Source organism: Hyperolius riggenbachi, chromosome 3 (genome assembly GCF_040937935.1).
Source record: "Hyperolius riggenbachi isolate aHypRig1 chromosome 3, aHypRig1.pri, whole genome shotgun sequence".
In the NCBI taxonomy this organism is placed as follows: Eukaryota; Metazoa; Chordata; class Amphibia; order Anura; family Hyperoliidae; genus Hyperolius; species Hyperolius riggenbachi.
In genome coordinates, this window is record NC_090648.1 from 187,963,006 (window position 1) to 187,989,306 (window position 26,301).

General features: G+C 43.3%; 1 protein-coding gene across 4 annotated transcripts in view; it reads left to right on the forward strand.

Moving 5' to 3' along the window:
• The window catches only part of DMXL2 (Dmx like 2), a 210,867-nt gene that overhangs the window by 127,876 nt on the left and 56,690 nt on the right, over window positions 1-26,301 (forward strand). For all 4 annotated transcript variants that reach the window (XM_068275436.1, XM_068275438.1, XM_068275437.1 and 1 more), the window contains exons 22-26: window positions 2,715-2,880; window positions 3,016-3,280; window positions 6,389-7,458; window positions 24,283-24,474; window positions 26,020-26,096. In XM_068275436.1, coding sequence (XP_068131537.1) covers window positions 2,715-2,880; window positions 3,016-3,280; window positions 6,389-7,458; window positions 24,283-24,474; window positions 26,020-26,096 — 1,770 coding nt within the window. The remainder of the gene's footprint in view (window positions 1-2,714; window positions 2,881-3,015; window positions 3,281-6,388; window positions 7,459-24,282; window positions 24,475-26,019; window positions 26,097-26,301) is intronic.

Genomic DNA, 26,301 nt, shown 5'->3' on the forward strand with positions numbered 1-26,301 from the left:
TGTGGAGAAAAAAAAATCAACAATTGTTCTAGATTTTTACAGCTAATTACTCATGCAGGAAGAGAAAGATAAGCTGGGCTGTAAATGATGAAAACCAGTGGCTTGTTGCTTTGTGTCTGAGTATCCCTCGTAAGCTCAGAATATGTTTAGATGGTGGGCATGCATCTTGAGCCTAGCCCTTTAAGCCCCATCTACACCATACAATTTTTTGTGCAATTTGATTCCTCTATTCAATCTGACATGTCCAATCGGGATTCAGTTCGATAGTGTGGTCGAATGTCATTGCAAAACAATGGCAAATCGATCACACTACCGATTGAATCGAATCCCGTTCGAACATGTTGGATTGAATCGAATCAATGAATCGAATCGCACAAAAAATTGTATGGTGTAGATGGGGCTTTAAAGACCATGCATGCTTCAGAAACTAAAGTGTTACAGAGTAGCTTCAATTCACGAAGAGTGGAGCAGTAAAAAAAAAAAGAGATCGGCAAAATACCGCATTTGTTATTTCAGACCTCTTTTTCAATTTCACTAAGATTTCCACACATGCGGTAAAGTTTGGCAATTTACAGAAAATGTCGATTCACTAAGCTCTGCTTTGTAATGTCTCACCAGCTGAGTAGGTCAGTCAGCAAGCTGTAATTCTTCTCTCTGCATGAGCCATTCCTGTGTCGTGTTTTGTGAAGTACAAGGCTTCCTGAATTACTTTAGATGTGCATGCATGCCACTAGAGGTCTCTCTTCTGTGTATCAGTCAGTCAGTATAGAGATCTGCACATCTAAAGGGATACAGAAAAGCCTCTTTGAATGTCTATTTCTCCTGCTCTGTGGTTCACATGTCTTGCCCCACATCAGAAAAAATGGGGTGAGAAGCAGTAAAGGTAGGCCTTTCCTATTGGCTGTCTCTTTTGTCTGTAACATTGCATCGCATGCTGATGACAGGTCAGAGCTGGTCTTAAAGAGGAGCTATCAGCCATACTATCTCAGAAAAAAACACATAAATAAGTAGATAAATACTTGCTCTACTTACATAACATATGTATTGCACAGTCCCAAGTTTTGATTTTAGTGATTTTTCTACAGTAAAAAAAAAAGAGAAAATCCATCTTAGCATTTGCCATTTTAACTGTGGCTATTTTGAAGCCAATCCTGATGTCCTTTCCTCCCTTACTCTCCTCTGCCTGATTGTGTATGCATTGCCCGCCCTTTACTATAGAAAGTGCATTCTCTGCATGAGAAATATTGACCAATCAGAGAGGAAGAGAACTGTGGGAGGGGAAAACAGGAGGAAAAGAGGCTTCAGCCAATCAGGCTAAATTAGTTAAGTCTGAGGGGAAAGTAGAGAAGCAAAAAAGGACAACCCAGCATGCCCTGCAACTTCCTTTGTGTGTACCAAATAAGAGTCAGGTAAACTGGAGAATGATCATTTATCACCAAGAAAAATAATAGTGATTTTAACTTTTGGATTGCCTGGTTAGCCTCCTTATTGCTTGTTTACCAGATAAACATAAAGAATTGATTTTTAATTTTATGCCCGACAGTTACACTTTAAACACTGAACACTTTTACTTGTTTCACTGAATGTTCTTTGTGAATTGACATTCTTGAGGTACCACACAAGTTTGTAATTTGCCTCACTAGTCGATAATTTTACTTTTCACTGAGGTAGCAGCCAGTGAATTAGTGTTTAGCAAGATGTTCAGAAAAATCAGTTGTTGTCTGCGTTACTGAATGTGGTAATGCCTAGTGAATTAAAGCCAATGTCTTTTTCTTCTGGCGGCTATAAGAGTAGATTTGGGCACCTGATTAAAATATTGGGTGGTCCCAATGCCCTCCATTTTTATATTGTTATAGCTGCCATTGGCGGATTCTTACATGCATGTCTATGGCACTCAAATTTACTTGCCGACTCTGGAACCCAAATTTGCGTGGCCTTAGTTAGACCCTGACCAATCAGCACCCAGTTCAGTTTTGTCTCATGACAGCCGCGGTGTGTTGCCACACTGTTCATGTGACCTTGGTCACAGTTCGGTCATTTCTGTCACTAATGTTCTGTCAGTCTCAGTCAGTATAGTACTGTCCAGTCCAGTCAGTATAGGACGGTCCAGTCAGTACAGTACTGTTAAGGCAGACATGTCCAGCCAATCTAATCCGTCCTGCCTAGTCCATCCTGTCCAGCCCATCCTGTTCAATTTGTCCGGCCAGGACCTATTTGTCCTGCCTGTCCTGTCTATTTGTCCTGCCTTCCAGTCCACCCTCTCATTCCCTTCTCCTCCCTTTACTGCGGGGTTTGTCCTATTGGTATTCCCGACCCCGGTGTTGCGGTCCTGGGGATCATAACCTGCTGGCCATTATGCAGCAAAGTAGCATGACGGCCCATCATTCCTTGTAGGTTGCTCTGGTGAAGAGCCGTGGTCACGTAGACTCCATGCCCTGCGAGTCCCCACATCATCCACCGGTCCCGAGATCAGCAGAGCCCTGATACAGGTCTGTAGTTTCCTGGTTCTGATTTTTTTTCCGTTGTTGAATAAGGGGAAAACATCAACTGTACAACAGTCATGGGGAACTGACTCGCTTGAAAGAGAATTGTAGAAAATAAGATGAAGTGGCCTATCATTAACTGAACTCCATTCCCTTAGTACTCAGAGGTGGATATATAAGTTTTCCTTTTAGTAATTAATAATGGACTAACACTGAGACTGATCTGTTCAGGTCACAACATGATGAAAAGATGACACAGTTCTTCAGCCACAATTTTAAGGAAGATCGTTGGAGGAAAGCAGCCCTGAAGAATGCCTTCTCCTTACTTGGCAAGCAGCGCTTTGAGCAATCTGCAGCTTTCTTTTTGCTGGCTGGTTCTTTAAGGGATTGTATTGAGGTAAAATATAGTCATTTTGCCCCCCCCCCCCCCCCCCCCCCCCCATGGTCTTTTTTTTTTTTTTTTTCCTAAACAATGGAGTAAGGCTCTGTGCCCTTTAACTGCATGTGTAATACATTATTTTTTTTCTTTTAGGTATGCTTAGAAAAAATGGAAGACATTCAGCTGGCAATGGTGATTGCTCGGCTATATGAGTCAGAGTTTGATACTTCTTCTACATATGAGTCTCTGCTATATGAGAGAGTGCTGGGATGTCAGAAAGATGGAACTGGCTTCTGCTGTACAAAACTCCATCCTGATCCATTTTTAAGGAGCATTGCCTATTGGATCATGAAGGATTACACTAAAGCGCTGGACACTTTGTTGGAACAAACGCCTAAAGAGGATGATGAAAATCCAGGTGTGTGTATTTTTCTGAGGCAATTATTGCTTTTTTACATGAATTGAGTGTATTTTGAAAGTAAAAACAAGCTAAAAACAGCAGCTTAAAGACTGAGACAATCAGCATTATATTGCAATACCTGTCATTACATGTTCGTTATGCACACACCAAACTTTTTAAAGTACCGTAATAGCATGCAGTTTGTTGATGGCTTAAAGTGACCATGTACAAATGAGGTGCAGCCGCCACCTTAAAGAGAACCCGAGGTGGGTTCTAAGAATCCAATTAGCATACAGAGGGTGGGTCTGCATATAATGCCCAGCCTCTGTTGCTATACTGTATCCCTCCAGGCCCCACCTGCACTCTGCTGTACCCCATAAATCAATCGTCGTGCTGGCGACATGCAGCGTGTCGCCAGCCGGCTGTTTACATGTGAAGTGTCAGTCTCTGCCGCTCCCCCGCCTACTCCATAGTGCCGGTCCGCGGCCCTTCCCTCCGATCAGCAGGGAAGGAAGGGACACTTCACATGTAAACAGCCGTCGCCAGAGGCTGGGTATTATATGCAGACCCAGCCTCTGTATGCTAATTGGATTCTTAGAACCCACCTCGTGTTCTCTTTAAGCTATGGCTGTGACTGTCATCTATATTTAATCCATGCCCTGCACCGCACTTATTCAATCCATGTCCTGCACTACACCTATTCAATCCATGTCCTGCACTACACCTATTCAATCCATGTCCTGCACTACATCTATTCAATCCACGTCCTGCACTACACCTATTCAATCCATGTCCTGCACTACACCTATTCAATCCACGTCCTGCACTACACCTATTCAATCCACGTCCTGCACTACATCTATTCAATCCACGTCCTGCACTACATCTATTCAATCCACGTCCTGCACTACACCTATTCAATCCACGTCCTGCACTACATCTATTCAATCCATGTCCTGCACTACATCTATTCAATCCACGTCCTGCACTACACCTATTCAATCCACGTTCTGCACTACATCTATTCAATCCACGTCCTGCACTACATCTATTCAATCCACGTCCTGCACTACATCTATTCAATCCACGTCCTGCACTACATCTATTCAATCCACGTCCTGCACTACATCTATTCAATCCACGTCCTGCACTACATCTATTCAATCCACGTCCTGCACTACATCTATTCAATCCATGTCCTGCACTACATCTATTCAATCCACGTCCTGCACTACACCTATTCAATCCACGTCCTGCACTACACCTATTCAATCCACGTCCTGCAATACACCTATTCAATCCACGTCCTGCACTACATCTATTCAATCCACGTCCTGCACTACATCTATTCAATCCACGTCCTGCACTACACCTATTTAATCCATGTCTTGCACTACACATATTCAATCCATGTCCTGCACTACACCTATAGTGCCTGTTTTCCAGAGTTTCAGAATTGGCTTATGCATATTTATAAATGCACACATACCACACTTGTGCCCAGTAATTGAACATTTGTATTCATATTCATTTTGCGGACACGTGCTATATAGTGGAGCTCAGATTCTGACTATTCCCTTCCCAAGGTCAACTATTGCAGGCCAGTTGGTTACCTGATTCTTTGTTTTATCTTGTAGCGAAATTGGCTTTGACTTGTTGCTTATGTACTGCGTTCTGCAGTTATCAAGGTGCACTGAAACTGTTCTTTTAAAATTTAAAATAAAAATAAAATGGTACCTGAAGTTGTCCATTTTTGCACTGTGGGCTTTAATTGTGAATGTGAATTTCTTGAGAGCATTTTATTCCTTAAATAAGGAATAAAATGCCCTCAAGAAATTCACATTCACAATTAAAGTTAATTGCAAATAGAGAAAGATGGGTTCCTTCCATTTTTGTCACCAATATAATAGAAAAGTGCGCAGCTTCCACGTGCTTACATGGATTCCAGACGACATGTGTAAGTAGACCGCAGCATGACAAAATGTCCAGTGGGACATGAAATGGCCATTGCTGGTCCTATTTGTGCCTAACGCCCACCTCCACCCCTGCGTCTATGCAGAATATAGTGATTTTTATTAAGATGTCTGAAATCCATGTAAATACGGGTAAGCTGCATACTTTTCTTAAACAAGATTTGTGACTAACAAAAGGTGCCTTCCTTTCTCTCTTGAACTACTTACATTTTTCTTCATGACCCTAATGGAGCGCACATTAGAAAAGCAGCATCTGCTGAGAATGACAAACAATGCAGTGAGACATTTCCATTCTTTTTTCTCTGATACATATGGTAGTGCCACAAAGTAGGGACACCAAGAGCCAAATATAGTGTAGTATGTACTGGTAGTTGAAATGAAGTATAATAGAGTAATAAGCTAGATAGAGTAATAAGCTATACTCACAAAGCAGGGTTACCTCCAAGGCAACCACTGTATAGGCAGGTGTAGAGATTAGACCTGACCCCACTCAGGATTAAGAAGTCCGTAGATGAGGAAAAAAAAAGGGGTAACACCCCTCCACCAGGGGTGGAGCTAATATAGCGTAGTATGGATACAGAGGCGCCAAAAGGATAAAATAAAGGATCAAATAATGAGGAGGCCGTGGTGGACTTATCTCCTCCAAGCAGACACAAAAATTCAAATGTTTTTGTCAAATACAACAAGTTTATTTACAAACTCCGGGGGAGTATGTAAATAACCCTTATAAAATTTCTGGGAGCTACGTAGCTTGCTACTTGGCAAAATGTCTAAGACTGATAAGATTATCTGAGGAAAGTGATTTAAAGACGATATAGTGTATGGCCTGTGACTAGTATGTTCATGTTGTGCTGTGCCATGGCATTTCTGCCGGGCTTTAAAATCTACAAAACTCCTTACCTGTGATTTGACCAGTTTTAAGCATAAAATACAAGTCAGGACTCTAGTAGCTGTAAAGGACATCATGTAAACAGATAAAGATCAAGCGCATCCAACACCATATGATGCGAGCTGTGTGTTATAGGAGACGGGAGATTTTATTTATTTTCTTCAGTTCAGCATATTTGACTGACGTAAATGTTTCATTTAATTGAACTGTTGCTTGGGAATTTTTTTATGCTTAGTGACTAATTGTTGCTTTTTTTCTTTTTAGTTCTCATCAAATCATGTAACCCAGTTGTGTTCAGTTTTTACAACTACCTGCGGACTCACCCTTTACTAATTCGCCGACATTTCAGCACCCCAGAAGCCACTCTTGCAACTGTTGGCTTGAAAACAGAAAAAAACTATGTGGATGAAATAAATCTTATCGAAAGGAAATTATTTTTTACCACGGCAAATGCACATTTCAAAGTAGGGTGTCCTGTGCTTGCCCTGGAAGTGCTCACCAAGATTCCAAAGTTAACAAAATCAATGGCTATTGATGACGATCTGATAAGCTTGGGATCTGTTGGACAGGAAAGTTTACAGTTCATAGGCAAAGTGAACAATTTTGATGACGGAAGTGATCCTGGATGGTTCGCGTCTGCAGCAACAAAGCCATCAAATATTGAAGAGCCTTCAGCAAATTTTGACTGGGGTGCACCACTTGTAAAAATTGAGGATGAGCCACTTCAGCTAGATTGGGAAGATGATAAAGGGAGTGATGAAGATGAGACTGATGGTTTGGTTTTAAAGAATTTGACCTTGGACCAAAAAAATCAAAGCCTTAAAGACGTCAGCTCAGAAACACCAACTGTGGACAACTTCAAATCAGCTGGAAGTGAAGTAGATGTAATCGCTGAACAGCTGAAATTCCGAGCTTGCCTAAAAATTCTTATGACTGAGCTGAGAACTCTGGCCACAGGTCATGAAGTAGATGGTGGAAAACTGAGATTCCAGCTTTATAACTGGTTGGAGAAAGAAATTGCTGCAATGCACAAAATATTTAACCATGAAGCCGACAGCAAAGATTTCACTATTGAAACTCCCCCTTGTGTCGATTTATTGGACAGTCAGGAGGTTTCTGAAAAAAGTGATATTGGGTCTTATGAACGTCACCAAATAGAACGTCGCAGATTACAAGCTAAAAGAGAACATGCTGAAAAGCGGAAGTGGTGGCTTCAAAAGAATCAGGCTCTTCTAAGAGTATTTCTAAGCTACTGCAGTTTACATGGAGCACAAGGTGGTGGCTTGGCCTCTGTGAGAATGGAGCTGAAATTTTTATTGCAAGAGTCACAACAGGTAGGAGTTGTTTTGTTTATGTCAAGTTAAAGCCCCAGTGCAGCCTACCAGTAATTGTTTATTAACCTGACTCCTCTCTCCGCGCTTTTAGTCATGGAAGTGTTGAAAATTAACCCTCATTATTTCCCCTGCTGCTTTTTAGGTTCCTTATTTCCAGGCCCTAAACCATGCTCCTTTCTGGTAGGAAAAGCATGGATGGACTGCCTTATGTGGGGGGGGCGGGGGGGGGGGGGGGGGGGGATTGGCATGGACAAAATTCCATTAAACCATCCATGCATTGAAGTCAATGTAGTTGGACAGCTCAGATCTTGGAGCCTGTAAACGAGCTGCGTCATAATTTAGTGACAAGAAGGAGCCGTTTTCTTTAAAGAGGAACTGAACTAAAAAAAAGTCACTAAATTGAGCCTCCTTATCCCTTTGAAATGAAGGATTAGACACAAAAACACTTGTGAAGGGCAATATAAAAGTAGATATATTTGTGCAATACAACTATGAATAAAAGAGAATGGCAGGCTCCATCTTGCAGCTCTATCCCTCCATTTTGCAGCTCTCACTCCATGGGAGGTGCAGAGTCTGATTCTGTGGGCGGTGTTACAGTTGGAGTTAGACATGCCCATTCACGCCCACAGAATGAGATTTACAGCCCAGTGTCATGAGGTCATCATTAGTCGCCCCTGTTACAGGAAACTGACAGCTGTGGCTTCTGCTGCTGCCCTGCACTGTACTGGCACACGCCTTGATAAAGTATTATTTTTTCTCTAACTATGCCTCCTGCAGTGTGAGATCTTGTGCTGTCATCCTGCAGCTCTCCCCATTTGTTTTGTGCCAGATCCCATATCATGTCTTGTAGTCATGCAACTCTCCCCTTTCGTATCCTGGCCGGCAGAGGTAGGGGGGGTAACACTGCAGAGAGAATCCGCTCTTATGTCAAACACCCCAGCCCCCCCTTCTCCTCGTAGGTGTTACGCAGGGGGAATCCCCTCTTACATCATCCAGCCGCCCTTGTCCTCCCCTGTAGGTAGCTTAACAGAGGGAATCCCTTATGTCACCACCCCCTGCAAGTCCCCGACCCCCCCTCCCATCTCCTTCACTGTTAATGCTTCACTCTTTATAAAACTGACCAAATGTCCACTTAAAAAATGACAGGCACACATATGCTTCACTGATATTACTTCACTCTTGCTAATTTCCGGAAAAACGATTTTTTGCCAAAAAAACAACCCTTTTAGATACACGATCGCCCCCTCTCGTTATATCAATCCACATACAAACTAAGAGAGGTTTGGCGCTTCATAGTGTAAAAAAAGACTGAACAGGTTTTTCCCAAAAAATCCTAAATATATATATATGCTTCACTGTTAATGTTTCACTCTTTATAAAACTGACCAAATGTCCACTAAAATTTTTTGACAGACGCATTTGCTTCACTGATATTACTTCACTCTTGCTAATTTCAGGAAAAAAAATGTGTTTTGCCAAAAAGCAACCCTTATACAATCGCCCCCTCTCGTTATCACTTCACATACATACTAACAGAGGTTTTGCACTTCAGTGTAAAAAGGACTGTTATATGTTTTTAGTGGACATTTGTTTAGTTTTATATAGAGTGAAGCATTAACAGTGAAGCATATATATGTATTCATGTTTTTTTCTGGGAAAAATTGGTTCAGTTTTGTGAAGCGCCAAACCTCTGTGTGTACGTGAACTGATAACAAGTTAGGGCGTGATTGTGTATCTGAAAGGATTGCTTTTTAGCAAAAAACCATTTTTCCTGAAATCAGCAAGAGTGAAGTAATATCAGTGAAGCATATGCGTCTCATTTTTTTTTTTTGAGGACATTTGGTCAGTTTTATAAAGAGTGAAGCATTAACAGTGAAGCATATATATTTATATTTTTGGAAAAACCTGTTCAGTCTTTTTTACACTGTGAAGCGCCAAACCTCTCTTAGTGTGTATGAGGATCATCCCAACTCTACCCACCTTCTGCACCCATTACCAGAGGCAACCCCCCCTTCCTCCTGAATTATTTTATCTCTCAGGGGATCTGGTGGTGAGATCTCTGTGCACCTGAGTTCTGCACACCTGCTGCACCCATTACCAGAGGCTCCTGCCCCTGTTGGATTCTTCTATCTCTCAGGGGATTTCGTGGTTAGATCTCTGTGCACCAGAGTTCCCAGCTCTGCACACCCGCTGCACCCATTACCAGAGGCTCCCCTCCCTCTACTGCATTCTTCTTTCTCTCAGGGGATCTAGTGGTGAGATCTCTGTGCACCTGAGTTCCCAGCTCTGCACACCTGCTGCACCCATTACCAGAGCCTCCTCTCCTGCTGGATTATCCTCTCAGGGGCTCTGGTGGTGAGATCTCTGTGCACCTGAGTTTCCAGCTCTGCACCCATTACCAGAGGCTTCCCCCGAACCCCCCCCCCCCCCCCCCCCCCCCCCACCGCTGGATTCTTCTAACTCTCAGGGATCTGGTGGTGAGATCTCTGTGCACCTGAGTTCCCAGCTCTAAACACCTGCTGCAGCCATTACCAGAGGCTCCTCCCCCTGCTGGATTCTTCTTTCTCTAAGGGGCTCTGGTGGTGAGATCTCTGTGCACCTGAGTTCCCAGCTCTGCACACCTGCTGCAGCCATTACCAGAGGCTCCCCTCCCCCTGCTGGATTCTTCTATCTCTCAGGGGCCTGGTGTGAGATCTCTGTGCTCCTGAGTTCCCAGCTCTGCCCACCTGCTGCAGCCATTACCAGAGGTTCCCCTCCCCCTACTGCATTCTTCTTTCTCTAAGGGGGCTCTGGTGGTGAGATCTCTGTGCACCTGAGTTCCCAGCTCTGCCCACCTGCTGCAGCCATTACCAGAGGTTCCCCTCCACCTGCTGGATTCCTCTATCTCTCGGGGCTCTGGTGGTGAGATCTCTGTGCACCCGAGTTCCCAGCTCTGCACACCTGCTGCAGCCATTACCAGAGGCTCCTCCCCCTGCAGGATTCTCCTATCTCTCAGGGACTCGAGACTGGTGGTGAGATCTCTGTGCTCCTGAGTTCCCAGCTCTGCCCACCTGCTGCACCCATTACCAGTGGCTCCCCTGCTGGATTCTTCTATCTCTCAGGGGCTCTGGTGGTGAGATCTCTGTGCTCCTGAGTTCCCAGCTCTGCCCACCTGCTGCACCCATTACCAGTGGCTCCCCTGCTGGATTCTTCTATCTCTCAGGGGCCTGGTGGTGAGATCTCTGTGCTCATGAGTTCCCAGCTCTGCCCACCTGCTGCAGCCATTACCAGAGGTTCCCCTCCCCCTACTGCATTCTTCTTTCTCTAAGGGGCTCTGGTAGTGAGATCTCTGTGCACCTGAGTTCCCAGCTCTGCCCACCTGCTGCAGCCATTACCAGAGTTCCCTCCACCTGCTGGATTCTCCTATCTCTCAGGGACTCGACTCTGGTGGTGAGATCTCTGTGCACCTGAGTTCCCAGCTCTGCCCACCTGCTGCACCCATTACCAGTGGCTCCCCTGCTGGATTCTTCTATCTCTCAGGGGCTCTGGTGGTAAGATCTCTGTGCTCATGAGTTCCCAGCTCTGGTGGTGAGATCTCTGTGCTCATGAGTTCCCAGCTCATGCGCCCCCCCCCCCCCCCCCCCCCAATAGCCATATATTTTGTAATTTTGTGCAATTGTCATTGCTATTTAAATACATAATAATAATATGGTAGGACATTAGACTATGACTATGGTAGGATTAGACTGTGAGCTCCTCTGAGGACAGTCAGTGACATGACTATGTACTCTGTAATGTGCTGCAGAAAATGTTAGTGCTGTATAAATACATAATGAGAATATGGTAGGACATTTTATTAGATTGTGAGCTCCTCTGAGGTCAGTCAGTGACATGACTATGTACTCTGTAATGTGCTGCAGGAGATGTCAGTGCTATATAAATACATAACAATAATATGGTAGGACATTAGACTGACTATGGTAGGATTAGATTGTGAGCTCCTCTGAGGACAGTCAGTGACATGACTATGTACTCTGTAAAGTGCTGCAGAAGATGTCAGTGCTATATAAATACATAATAATAATAATAATATGGTAGGACATTACACTATGACTATGGTAGGATTAGAGTGTAAGCCCCTCTGAGGACAGTCAGTGACATGACTATGTACTCTGTAATGTGCTGCAGAAGATTGTCAGTGCTATATAAATACATAATAATATGGTAGAACATTTGACTATTATTATTTAGTATTTATATAGCGCCGACATCTTCCGCAGCGCTGCACAGAGTATTGTCTTATCACGTAACTGTCCCTCAGAGGGGCTCACAATTTAATCCCTACCATAGTTATATGTCTATGTATTATATGTATGTCTCGTCATTGCAAAACATACCGTTATTATTCATCTCATCCATATGCCAAACTCAACAACTGACTGCCCTTGCACTACTAATCAGTTACTATGATCAGCATATCCTGTAGCGATTAGCATATATGCTGATCAGTAGAGCAGACAGTTGTTGTGACTTCCAGGACACAGATGAGACTCAAGCATGCAGTGACAACAAGAGCACTGAAGAGCAGTGGGGGTGTGATGGCCATGGAGATTAGTTCAGAGGTGCTGATCTCATTCAGCAGATGTTTCAGCAGTTCCCCCTCTTTTGCTGTCTGCTGCTTGGTGGGCTGTGGAGAATGTTGGCTGGGGAAAGTAATAGGCTGTGTGTCAGAGACGCTGCGCTCTGCCAAGGGGGATGGGCAGCACATCCAGTCACACAGCAGAGCGTGGTGCTGTGAGCTCACTGACTATAGCTGCCTGTGCTGCGTCCTGAATGGCTTCTTGCTGTGAGGCTGCGAGGAGGGGTACATGCTTCTCCGGGCTGCTGTTCCAACATTGTATCTTTCTAGCAGAAGTGATAACATCGCTGGCCCCTCACTGCTGCTGACTCATCTCTCCTCCCCAGCTGTCTGTTCCTCCCTTCGCTGCACAGCTCTCGCTTCCTCCAGTGTCTGATGTCCCTCCTCGTTCTCTTCTCTCCATTGTTCTGCTGGCTTCTCACTTTTCTCAGCTGTGTGTGCTGAGTAGTGTTGTCCGGATCATGAACGATTCGGATCTTTGATCCGAATCTATTTTATGAGTCGATCATCCGAATCATCAAAATGAGTGATTCGGATCGCAAAAGGGGCGGGGCCAGGAGCGTCACGCCCCCTATCAGCGGGGTCTTGGAAGCAGAGCAGAGATGGATCGCTCTGTTGGAAGGGAGGCAGCCTTGCAGGGAGACAGGTAGATGAGAGAGAGGGGACATGGGTGCCACTGCCAGATATGTGTAGAGCACACATACTGGCTATAACGTGCTGCCCATTATAGGCTGGCTGTTCCGTAGTGCTGCACAGTGAACACATTGGAAGCTTTTGGCTCAGCACAGCTCAGTAACTTTGCAGGCAGTGTGATTGAAAGGCAATATAATCCTCCTGCACTCGGCACTAAACAGCTGCACTTATCTTCTGGGAATGCTTTCTTTCACTGTGCGACCTTTTCTTTCAAAGTGTACAGATGAACATATAGGTGAAATATGTGTAAAGTATATGACTTCAGCATGTGGGTATTACGTGCAAACATTTCTGCTCTCTGCTCGTCCCTCCTTCTCTGTCCACTCCCTGCCCTCTGTCCATCTTCTCCCCTTCTCTGGGCTCTATTCATAAAAAAGTTGTTGCGAGAAAACTCCTGGAGGGAAAATACCGCAGCGGTATTTCACACTTTTGGGTGGTCATTCAAAGAAATCTTGAAAGCTGCGATGCAAGTGCGGAGATCTCCCGCTGAAGGCTGGCGGTAAGCTGTCGGAAGGCATGCGGAAACACTTCAGCCGGCAGAGTCCCTCCGTGCACTGCTCTCTCTGGGAGGTCTGTCCCATTCACTTGTATGTAATCCGCAAAATCAGAGGAAGCGGTATTTCCCGTCCACATACCGCTTCCTCTAATCTTTATGAATGGCCATTTTGTTACTTTTTTCTAGATTAATCTAGAAAAACACTGGAGAAGGCGGAAATTTCTCGCTCTGCTGGGGGATTGTAGATTTTCATGCGGGAACAGCTTTTTTGAATGCCCACTTTGCTAAATGGACGGGAAAATCCGCTGTTTTGAGCGGAAAACTTGCGGGAAGGTTTTATGAATAGAGCCCTCTGTGTGTCCACTCCCTCCCCTTCTCCTGCCCACAGACCTGTCCTGCTGTTCATTTCACCCCCCGAATGCTTCCGGTAGTAAAATGATCCGAGATTCGGATCAAAGATCCGGATCTCTTCAATGATCCGATTCGAATCATCCGGATCATTGAAAAGATCCGAACTTCCCATCTCTAGTGCTGAGGCTGTCAAGTTTCTGGGCACTGGAGGCGCCTGCTAATGACGCACAGTGGTAGGCGGATTTTGCATCAGACAGCAGAAGGAGGTCTCCCAGTGTACTTTGCGAGAGCTTGCCGGGCATTGCCGACAGCTATGTCACAGGGGGGGGGGGTTTATCGATTATTTGTAATTATAGAGGTTTTTTTACATATTTGTGTACATTTATTGCACTGTTTTTGCCTACAGTTTTTTACATGGTTTAGTATGCCCTGTTTTGAAATTCTGAGTTCAGTTCCTCTTTAAATGACACCTGAAGTGAGAGTGATATGGAGGCTGCCATCGTAGCCACCCTGGCGTTCTATTTCCCCAGGATTACCGTGCAAAAAGTGGTTCAATTAATTTCCAATAATTTTCAACCAATTTTTTTTTGCAATCATTTTTTTGGGATATTGAAATTAATACAGGTTATTGTATTGAATTCAATAAAAAAAAAAAAAAGTGTTTGCTGCGAGATTTTGATGATGCTATGTGACACTGGTGCCATCAACGCCGATCGACAGGGGGCATGTGATCGCCAAGGGAGAAGCAAAATCCGCCAAGGGACATGGAAGAAGGCACTGGGGAAGCTATCAGAGGTACGCGACGAGGGATCAGCATGCCAATGGTGAGTATAAGACCCAGATGTATAGCCAGATGTATTAGCTAGGTATAGTTAGCCAGGTGTAGTTAGCCAGATGTGCAGCCAGGTATAGTTAGTCAGATGTATTAGCCAGGAATAGTTAGCAAGATGTTTTGCCAGGTATATAGGGAGCAAGATGTTTGCCTGGTGTATAGGAGAAAGATGTGCAGCCAGGTGTATAGGAGACAGATGTGCAGCCAGGTCTAGAGAGTCATATGTATAGGGAGCCAGGTTTGTGGGTGCCTCTGACCCCCCCCCCCCCCATTGCCCTTGATGCCCCCTGACTGTGGCCGGGTGTCCCTTCTGTGGGGGGGCTCCCCTTCTGTGCTGGCTGGTAGTGGCCGGCGGGGATCCCCTCTGTGTGTGGGGGGGGGATCCCCATACTGTGCGTGCGGGTGGCCCTTCTGTGTGTGCGGGGGGGGGGGCGGTATTTCCCCTTCTATGGGGGCTGGTCGTGGTGGTCTGTTGGGGACACCCCCTTCTGTGGTGGGGGGAGGTGGGTGTCCCCATCTATGCGGGCTGTGGGTGGCCTCTCCCTCCTCTTCCCCCCATCCCTCCCTCCCGGTCTCCCCCCCCCTGTCAGAAGCTTTGATCTACTCACCTGAGGGCTTTCTCCTAGTTCAGTATGCTGTGGGTAGCACAGATCGCTACCCACAGCGTGCTGACAGGCATCCAGCCATCCTCGGGAATCCCTCTGATGAGGGAAAAGTGCAGCCAGCGGGGCAGAGAAACAAGAAATCTCCCTGGCGGTATTGACGAGCTCAGCTCGTCAATACCGCTTTCAGCAAGTTTTTCCTGGACGAGCTGAGCTCGTCAATACCGCCAGGGGGGTTAATCTTCTTATTAACAATACCAGTTGCCTGGTGTCCTGCTGATCTTTTGTGCATTGGCAGTGTCTGAATCACACACCTGATACAAGCATATAAAATCCAGTCAAACTTCTGATCTGCATGCTTGTTCTGGGTCTATGGCTAACAGTATTGGAGGTAGAGGATCTGCAGGACAGCCGGGTAATTCGCATTTTTTAAAAGCGAGTCAATATGTCAGCCTACATATCCCTCTTGCTTCAGGTGTTCTTTAATATAAAGGCATTTAGCACTATTTTTAAAACATTAACCTACACTCACATGACTAGAGAGATGTACAGGAGGAGGTGTTAGGCCAGGGGTGCCCATTAGGTAGATCGCGATCTACCGGTAGATCGCAAAGGACTTATGGTAGATCCTGACCCCACTACATTTTCCATTCAGCATATACAAGCGTGCTCCTAAAATTGTACATAGGTAGATCATTTTGACTTGCTAATTTTTTAAAGTCGCTCACAAGCCGAAAAAGTGAGGGCACCTCTGTGTTAGGCTAATAAATAGTTACTCGGGAAAGGGGATTTAATATAGTTGTTAAAGCGGTTTCGTTTTCTTCTTAAGCCATTTCAATATACAGCAAAGTCCCCATTATCTGCACGCCTGAGGGGGACAATGGGTGAGGAAATTTTGCGGTTTGAAGTGCAGTAACAACTTACCGATACTCCGGGGCACCATCTTCTACGTATCCTGCAGCTCCCATTGCGTTTCCGGTGTCCATGCACGGTTCCTGGCGTGTTACGTGACATGTCGGGAGTTGTACACTGAGGACACCGGAAAGCCGCTGGGAGTTGCAGGATGCAAAGCATATGGTGCCTGTAGGATCGGTAAGTTGTGGCTGCTGCTCCAGGTGGGAGGTTAGTGCTATTTTAGCGCTGGTACAAGCACTTGTATCTGGCATCAGGCAATCTCCGCCTGTGCTGGACCCTGAGGACTTTGCTTTAGTTATAATCCATATCTTCAAACTATATTGCATATCAGAAGGTTTGTAATTCAGTCCAGTCTGTTCAGGCATACTTGCTATATTACAGAAAGTGGCCAGTGATTTCACTTAACCCTAGAAAATTGAAACCCGATGTAGGGGCTTAGTCTCTGAGATGGGGAAGTGGAAAACACATGCACGCACACACACACACACTCTCTCTCTCACACTCTCTCACACTCTTGTCCCTGAAGTTTCAATTCAACTTATTGGTTTCTGTAGCTCTCACCAGACTCTGCTAGCTGACTAGGGAGAATGTTTAAAATTTCTGCAGCTGATAATGTTTGAAGGACAAAAACTGTTAAATGTTATAAGTTACAAATGTCGCTCTTGTTGAATACTCCGTCTGATTGAACTGCACAGAATTCTCCTTTAAAGCTTATATAATTTTGAATAGTTTTTTTACATTTGCAAGCTGATTTATCATTTTTGAATAACTTCTGGTAAAAATTTTAATTAGAAATGCACATTTGGTCTATGTTCACTTTATGTACATTACACAGTGTATGCCATTGTGCAGTGCATTACTATGCTTTTTAGGCACGTTGGTATGCATTTCTGTGCATATTTTTTGCGTTGGTTATGAAAATTCACGGTTTTCCACATTTATTTTTTTTAAATGCCTGCTTCACCCAAAACTTTTTTTTAACGCTTTGACTAGGATGTCTGATCCCTCAAGTACATGAAATATATGTTCTTTGACATTCCTTGGCATTCAGGGGTACTCTGCTATAGAGGTTGTGACAATCTCGCTCCCAGGCAAAAAAAATCTATGAATTTCTTATGGAAGCCCCACTGGTCCACTGTTCTGGACCAATGAGAAGTATAGACAGGTTGTTTGGAGAGGGGAGGGGTCTTTGAACTGAAGAACAACAGAAAACCTCACCGGATTACAAAGACTGGGGCAGCAGAGAGTTGAGTTATGGCGAGAGACGACCTTTTTGTTTTTCAGTAAATGTACTTTACTGCCGCAGCAGATCAATCATTTTTTTTCTGGGCCATCAATCTCGTCGCCGACCATACTAGATTTTCCATCTGGCTCCATCAATTTACTTCAGGGAAAGTCGATCGAATTATGATCCTGATCCATCATTTGATCGACTTTGCCTGCTGCATTTATTTTTGGCCTATTCGATCATAGTGATTGAATCGGGCGGATATTGACAGGAGAAATCGATAAGTGTATGGCCACCTTTAAAGTAATAATAAATGTGCATGCTCAGCTTTTAAATATATTTAAATGTTGGTATACTATTCAAAATAGAGTATTGAGGCCATCCACCGCATTAGAAGATGTATTTCTTGCCAGACTAGTAATGTAGTCTACGTATTGAAGTGTCCTTGTGGCCTTCAGTTTGTGGGAGGAAGTAGTAGGAAACTTGAGCTGAAAATCAATAAACATGTTTAAAATGTTAAAAGGGGTCTCTGTGCATGCATTATTTGGAGCTTTGTATGGGTTGCTGTGACAGTTTGACAACTTTTAGGACTTCGGAAACTGAAGTAATTATTTCTTTGTTCTCCTGCACAAAGACCATTTTTTATATCCCTTAACTGCCACTGGGGATCGTTTTGCTATTTATTTTGGCAGGATAGATATTTATAACTATAATATACGGTATATAGAAATGCCAACTATTGCTGCACACACAGCAGGTATGAGTTATCGGGTGTTAAGAATGCAAAATGGTTGATCAGTTTTTACATTTGCCAATCTTTCGGAGCACCTTAAATTTTACGCCCTGCTTTCTGTAGACTTATGAACCAATGAGAAGACAATTAGATAAGGGGAATATTGGGGTTATCTTTTGCACCAAGCCATATACTGTGAGTACATTTGAAATCGGCGCCGGTAGACTTGGGCGCAGGATCCAGCTGTTATACGGCTGATCCTGCTTCTGCACAAGTCCGGGCCGTTTTAATTACTATTCCCCCTCCAGGCCGCCATGGATAGTGGGGGAATGAAATAATTCGGCCTCCAGCGACTGCTGGAGGCCGAATTACTGTGTTTTTTTAAGCAACCTCACTGAGCGCTGCAATAGGAGTGATTCCTATTGTAGTCTATGGAGGCGCCGGCTGCGCCCAAATCTAGCAGCACTGAAAAGCACTGTTCCGTATACTGTCACTATGATTTCCAGCAAGCTCTAGCAGCTGCAGACTGAAGCTGAATGATAGCATTGAATGGCATTCAGTTACAAAATAACTTGTAAATTGATGGTTATATAGATTTTGTATGAAAGTGGAGTAACCCTTAAAGTAAAGAGACTAAAGCCGAATCTACACTATACGTTTCTTTGTGCGATTCGATTATGATTCTATTTACGAGCCGATTAAATCCAAAATGTCCGATCAGGATTTGATTCGATTCAATGGTCCAATCGAATTGAATCAAATCGAATCCCGATCGGACATGTTGGGTTTAATCAGATCGTAAATAGAATCGTACAAACGATCGTATCATGTAGATTGGGCTTTAGGGCTGTTTTATACTGAAAGACACAAAGCACAATGTGATTTTACAATATCATCTTTCTGCAATTGTGTTTTGTGATTTTTACTGAATGCTGGGGTCACAATGGGAAATGCAGAATGTAGAATGTTAGCCATCAAGCAGAATTGAATCCCAGTGGAATTCAGCAAGTTCTTTGACAGCCTCATTTGCATAGATAACCACACTTTTTAACATGTAAAATAGAAAGGCATTTCAGTCAGTGCATTAGTAGGATTAGTACTGGATCTGCCTATGTTTATCCCATCATAACGCCTAGGTCAACGGAAGTCAGTTTTTGTATTGGGAAAGGGAACGTGGAAATTGGGGCTATTGCACATCAAAAATCGCTAGCGTAATCGCAAATGCTAAATGTTTTTGGAAGCGATTTTTCTAAGCGATTCCAGGCATGTGTCTAGCAATTTTCTAATTATGCCTAGCAATTGTTGGAGTGTTTTGGTGTACCAATTTTTTATTTGTTTGTACAGTTTGAGCTGGAAGTGAACAGATTTTGAAAAAAAAGTTATTGGGGATTTTTTTTTGAGAGATTTTCCACGTTTCCTATACTTAACATTGAGCCTGAATCGCCTCCAAAATGCTGCGGGACCCGCGTTTGCATTTGGGAAAAAAATCACATCACTCTGGTGCAATCCATCCCATACAAATACGTTAGCCAAGCGTTGGCGTTAGACAAAGCACTCAGAAGTGCTCTTGTTGTGCACCAACCCTAAAGGGGCCCATACACTCAGCCGATTTTCTGGCCGATCGATCGATTGATCGGTTGCAAATCGGTTGGCCAATCGACCGATCGATGGCCGATTTCGATCGATTTCGATGGATTTCCATCGAACTGGCAGGGTGGAAAATTTAGGTCGATCTGATGAGATTGCTTATCAGTTTGCATTGGTCTTAATGGAAATCTGATGGCAAAAAAATGCCATCAGATCGAATTTCAATAGCTTTCAAACTGAAATCTATTGGAATTCTATCCTGGTAAAAAATGTTCTAAAAACGCATCAGATAGATCATCAGATGCATTTCTTATCTATCTGCTGCCAATCTGACGAGTGTACGGGCACCACACGTCTGTAGTGTGATATTATTTGGTTTTACATGAAACTAAAGGTGATAATGGCCATAGCAAGAGAAAAACTGGTAATCTTATTTTCTTATTTGCGCCATGAATGCTGCACACACCTAACACAACCTATGATAGGAGAGATTTTGAACATCGCAGCATTACATAACTGACTTTTGTGCACATAGCAAAGTAAAGACACTACAGTGGTAAGGTCATTTTTAACAAACCGTAATCTTTCAGCAAGCTTCAGTTTATCACTTTATTTCTGTGCCCCAGCCGCACAATGAATTGAGCCTAGTCAAGACCTGTTTTGGGGAATTGCCAGCAGCGCCTGTAATATTGGTTGCCATAGTTCCCTCACTTCACTGTATATTCTTAATTCTTTGCCCATCTTCTTCACAGAATGTGTGGTGCCCTAGAACATTTTATTATCTTGCTGCTGGTTATGTATGACTGCACATAACTGGAAATGACCCAGTTTACTGGGTTGTCACTCTGTTGTGGTCATCACATTTTCTTTTCTACTCTCTGAAAAGGAAAAAGCTGAATTTACAGGAGAACACTTGTGACTCTCATTATCTGATATCCAATATCGTTTCATTAAAGACAGTTTAATAACCACTTTTTATTTTTTGCCATTTAATATTTCCTTCTTACATTTTGTAAAAGAAGAAAAAAGAAACTAATATGCGCTACTCAAACTAATGAGCATTACATAACTGTTGCACAGTATTGTGTTTGAACTAACAAATTATAGTACACAATGTAGAAAAAAGTGCTTGCCTTGCCTGATATCCCATATTTGAAACCGAATAGCATTTGACCTTGAAATACATTGTGATTTTAGACAAATGGAACCTAGCCCAATACAGCAAATACTGTGCTTTCCTCAGTACCTTTTTGTCATTTACTAATTTTTCTGCCCACTAGTTGTCTTCGCCTCCAAATCTGCCTGCATTCACAGATGGTTTCAGATGTGGTCTGTGGGTAATAATTACCACTAAGCTGGGGACACACTGCTTCACGGACCTCTGTCGCGAAAATCTTAAAATTTAAAATGCATGTAAACATATATAATTAGGAAGTGCGTTTCTTACAGAGTAAAATGAGCCATAAATTCCTTTTCTCCTATGTTGATGTCACTTACAGTAAGTTGTAGAAATCTGATATTACTGCCAGATTTTGGACTAGCCCATCTTCTCATGGGAGCTTCTCAGGGTTTTCTTGATTTATTTTTAAAAGCACGTAGTGAATGGCAGTTGCTCCGTCCAACTGCCAAATAAGTGTGCAGCGAGCAGGGAGGCGGGCCAGCATCTTTGTATAAATCTTTTTCAGGGAATGTCTTTATGAAGAATAAAGGCCCTGCTGAGACTACCCCATGAAGAGATGAACTAATCCAAAACCTGTTGGTAATGTCAGATTTCTCCTACCTACTGTATGTGACTGCAACATAGGAGAAAAGTAATTTATGGCTCATTTTACTCTAGAAGAAATGTACTTCTTATTTGTATGTGATTTAAATTTTAAGATTTTCGCGACAGCTCCTCTTTAAGGCCTAACATAACACTTGGAGAGGGTGTGGGATATTAGAAAGCTGCACAGGATTTGATGAAAGGCAGTTTGGCACAGATTTTAAGACTCAAAACCTGTAACAAATTATGGAGATTATAGTACAATTTGCAGCAGGACATTGAAATGTTTTTTTCATTTAAAGGCAACTAAGCACCATCTGAAGAAAATAATTTAAAAATGAACCTTCCCTTAGGCTACTTGCACACCAAGACGTTGCGTTAGGTGCTACGTTAAGGTCGCATAACGTGCACCTAACACAACGTATGGTGCTGCAAGTGAGGACGGTAGAGTGAGCCGCGTTAGGCGGCTCGATTCCTATAATGTCTCCCAGAGTGGCGCTGATTGGCCAGCGGGACCACGTGATGCGGAGCGAGACACTCCGCATCACGTGGTCCCGCCGGCCAATCAGCGGCCGCCAGTGCAGTGAATATTAAGTAGCCATGTGCGCGGCTACTGTAGCTGGCTCTCCCCGCCTCCTCTCCGCCCCCACTGCGCATGTGCAAACAGTCTAACGCGGCTATAGCCGCTGTAACGCCGTAGCATGCTGCACTTTCCGGAGAACGTGCAGCGTTACATGTAACGCAACGTGGGCTGTGTGAACAGCCCACTTGTGTTACATTGCTGTGCGTTGGGGGAGCGTTACAGGCGCACTAACGTGCACCTGTAACGTCTTAGTGTGTAAGCAGCCTTAAGGGAGGTCCGTAAATAGTAGGGTAGGTGCCAGTCATTGCTTGCCTATGCACTCCGCCATCTTCTTCAACTGGACCCACAGGTGTTTCAGTTTGAAGTGCCTGTGGTTGCATCGTGTTGTTCCCAGCCGCCACAGTGGATGCCAGGAGATGTAGTCCTTCAGTGTAAGTACATCTCCTGACATGCATTGCTGCTTTCATTGCTTGATACTGCTGCAGGAGCTTAAACTGCTGCAGCTGCTGGTCTGGCTGGAGAAGATGGATGAGTACATACAGATGGGGCACAGTCTTTGTTGTGCTTGGCTAGCTGCACTTTTAAGGGCTAAGAATTGTGAGTATTCAGCTAGCACTTTGGCTGCTTGTGCATCTAAAACTTGCAAACTGCTCGTTTAAAAACATTGCCATTGCAACAATTGACATTTTAAAAACAAAACCGGATAATGGTAATGGTGCCTATGAGAGTCAAGTGTATTTCTAGTAAAAAGAAAAAGGCCATCAGTCAGGACTTAAAGTGGATCTGAGATAAAATGTTTACTCCTTTCATAAAGTTTATAGGGCATTCCTCAAGCCAAACACTTTTTTTTGTTTTAATACTCTAATTCCCTATAAACTAAACAAGCCTCGCCCACAGCTTTTCAGAGTACCGTGGCATTTTCAGACAGTAGCAAGGGCTTATGGGAGCTCTGTCTGGGGAGGGGGAGGTGTTACTAGCCAGATATTTTAGAGGCAGAGGGGAGGAGGAGAGGGCATTGAGCTGAGGGGTGGAGATGCTATCACCTTGCCTGTGTGTAATGTGACAAACACAACATGGCCGCTGTCATTGTATCACAGGAAAAAATAATCATATTATGTTGAAGCTGTTTGCAGCTAGATTTGCTGTGTAACCTATCTAAACTTTAGATAAGATATATAGACAAGTTACTTGTTATAGTTAGTTTTTCATCTCGGATCCGCTTTAAACTCCTTTAAACTCCTCATCAGTTTGTATGGTACAGGTATGCCCCATACTGCATATTTAACACCAACAGCAGGGGGCGCTGTCTTTGAGCTGAGAAGTTGTAGACACCAGCATGGACAGTATTTTTGCAGAGAAGTATTGATGTCCGTTACCAAAAAGGCATTCCGCAAACGTGCACAACTTCCTAAATCCCTTGACATCTGCTCTTCCAGAAAGGATGCTGTGATGTTGCCTTTTCTGTGATGTTGCCTAAGGTTGTCAAAATATTGAGGGTTTTTCTTTCCGCCAAGCTTCTGACTAGCTTCTTAGAGGCAGGACCCCAGTATGGTAATGTAGCATAGGCCCTTAGGCTGCAGGAGCACCATGTGAAACAGCATCTGCATCTAAACACTGTTCCTATTGCCCTAGCTCCAGGTATTTCCTAGCTTGTCTATTTGACTACATGTGATCATTCTCTGGTGTTTCAACCTCCACTTGTGCAACATTTTGCCTCAAACTCTGACTGATTTTGAACTCTGCTTGACCTCTATACTGCCTAAATGCTGCCTTATCTGACCCCAGCTTGTCTATAGCTTTGCTGTTTGCTCTCCTACAATGATTTGCATGGTTCTTTTCTGCTTGCTATTACAACTTGGGAGTGCTTAAAAGTAAATAGTTGCTAACTACTACTATAGAGCAGACTGAGGGGTATCTTAAGGATCTATTTCCACTACTTTTTTGTGTGAATCTGTACGTGGCTATCAATCATTGTACGGGACATGGATTTGTGGTGCAGAGATCTGATGCATATGTTTTTTATTAAAAAAAAATGTATTATTATTTATTTATTTGTTTTATTGCTTCACACCACAATTGCAAATTCACATTTCAATGGAAATTACTCCATTGACATGCATTTGTTTCGGTTTCAATGCAAATAATCATTAGTCTGTCTTATCGGTGTTATGGCTGTAACTCTATAATTCAGTTGTATTGCCTCATAAGTTTGAGATGAGTTCAGGATTCTTCCAAGAGCTACAGAAATGGAAAATATAAACACCCATTTGCATAGGTCCCAAACCAAATGCTAAAACCCATTCAACACAAAAAGTAAAGGGTGATAGTTTAATATACCTTGAGATATCTAGATAAAGAGGCAAATACTTCAGGTACTTATTACTTTTGCAAATAAGTATTTTTTTTTCTTGTGCATACCTACAGGAAACAACCGTGAAGCAGCTTCAGTCACCTCTGCCTCTACCTACAACCCTCCCCTTGCTATCAGCAAGTATTGCTGTGACCAAGACTGTAATTGCCAACCCTGTGCTATACCTGAACAATCACATTCATGATATTCTCTATACTATTTTTCAAATGGAGAATCCTCCACACCCCAACAACGAGGATCCAAAGGTAAATCTACACCATGTCTTTATGCAATTAGTATTTACATCAACTAATATAATGTTACCAATTCATACCATAAAAAAGAGGGTGGGGTTATTCTTTGAAGGGTTTTAATGACAATTTTGTTGAAACAGTTAATAAACTTGGGAGGTAAGTGCCCCAAAAAGTAAAAAAATAAATCACTTAAGAGCAGTTGAAAAGGGAAGAATAATTTACCTCAGGAAAACACATAGTTCAGGGGGCTCCAAGCCATGTGATACGTGCCCTAAGACACTATTTTCTGACCTGAGGAAATGGGTTGACTCCCATGAAATGTGTTGTCTGGTATTTTTTTTCGTAAACTACCTCTACTTTTACTTTAAACTATGTGTCTCTCACCTCTCAAACTGTTAAGTTTTTTTTATACTTTTTGTGGCACCTCCCTCTCTCCCAAGTTACATTACGGCCCACCATGGGGGTGGTTGTCAGTTCGGGCCACCAACAGTGTTCCCCTTCGGTGACCCTAACTACACCCTCAAAGCTTATATGCTGTTCCATAAGCACTAATGATGGCGGAAGGCCGAAACGGGGTTGGGATTTGGAGAAGTGGGCAATTATATACTTCTAATTACTGTATATTTGCACTTAGCACTTTATATGCCTATTGTTCAAGACTTTTTTATGCACCAGGGTCCTGTTGGCAAGAACTGACGATGTGAGTACTAGTTTCTGGACCTGTCTTAACTGGTTTTAAATAAATTGGATTTTATTTTGTGCATCAGAGATCTAAACCTTTGTATCTGGTTTATGCAGTGATGGCTACCAGTAAGTATATTGTGCACTGGGTGGCTGCAGCCAGGTCTCTGCAACATAGAACCTAACAAGGAGTATAAAAAATATGTAATTATTTTGATGAACAAATTTAGTTACTTATCTGGATGACTCAGAAGGTCAGAGTATTTACTCTGAAACTGCCCCCTCTTCTCTCTCTGCCGGTACAAGGGGTGACCCCAGAACCAGGGCTGTGGAGTTGGTACAAAAATCATCCAACCATCATGAAACAACTGACTCCAAGTACCCAAAATTGCTCCGACACTGACTCCACAGCCCTGCCCAGAACCTTCAAATCTTCTTTCTCATCAGACAGACTCCTGTCTGTCCTTGACAACAGAATAACCTATATCCCTTCAAAAAACATTGTAATTGCAGAACTGTAGAAAAACATTCCCCTCTCATTAAAAAACTCCTCAACCCATATCTTGTCACACCCTCAGGATGTGACCTCAGCAGTGACACCTTCTGTCAGTTAAATGCAATGCATGTGTTGCAATGCATGCATATTACAACTTATTCAATCTAAACCAGGCCCTAGTAGTCTTGAGAACATGATGTCATTTAACATAATAAGAATGTAACACCTGTCTTCAAGTGTGTGGATTTATTTGCTTATCGTGAGAGATTTGTGTCGACATCCACTGCACACGTTGTAAAATGTAATGCTGGAACATGTTGCCAGCATTTATTTCTGCCGTATAAAATCTTGCCCATGTTTAAAAGGAATCTTCCTTACAGGTCTCCACACTTCACTTGCTGGCTGCTTCTCTCTCTGCATCAATATATCAAGCTTTGTGTGACAGCCACAGCTACAGGTAAACATCATCTTTTCTTCTGTCTCCATAAATCCCACTACCATAAAAGGTGTTCAGCCCCTTTGGGGCTGGAATGTTTTCTCAACAAGTCACCAGCTCTTTTTTTTTTTAATATTTGTGACAGAGCCTCAGTCATTTTATTTACTCCAGTTTTGAATAGACTGGAAATAAATAAGAACCTAGAACAGTCAAAAATGTTTGTAGG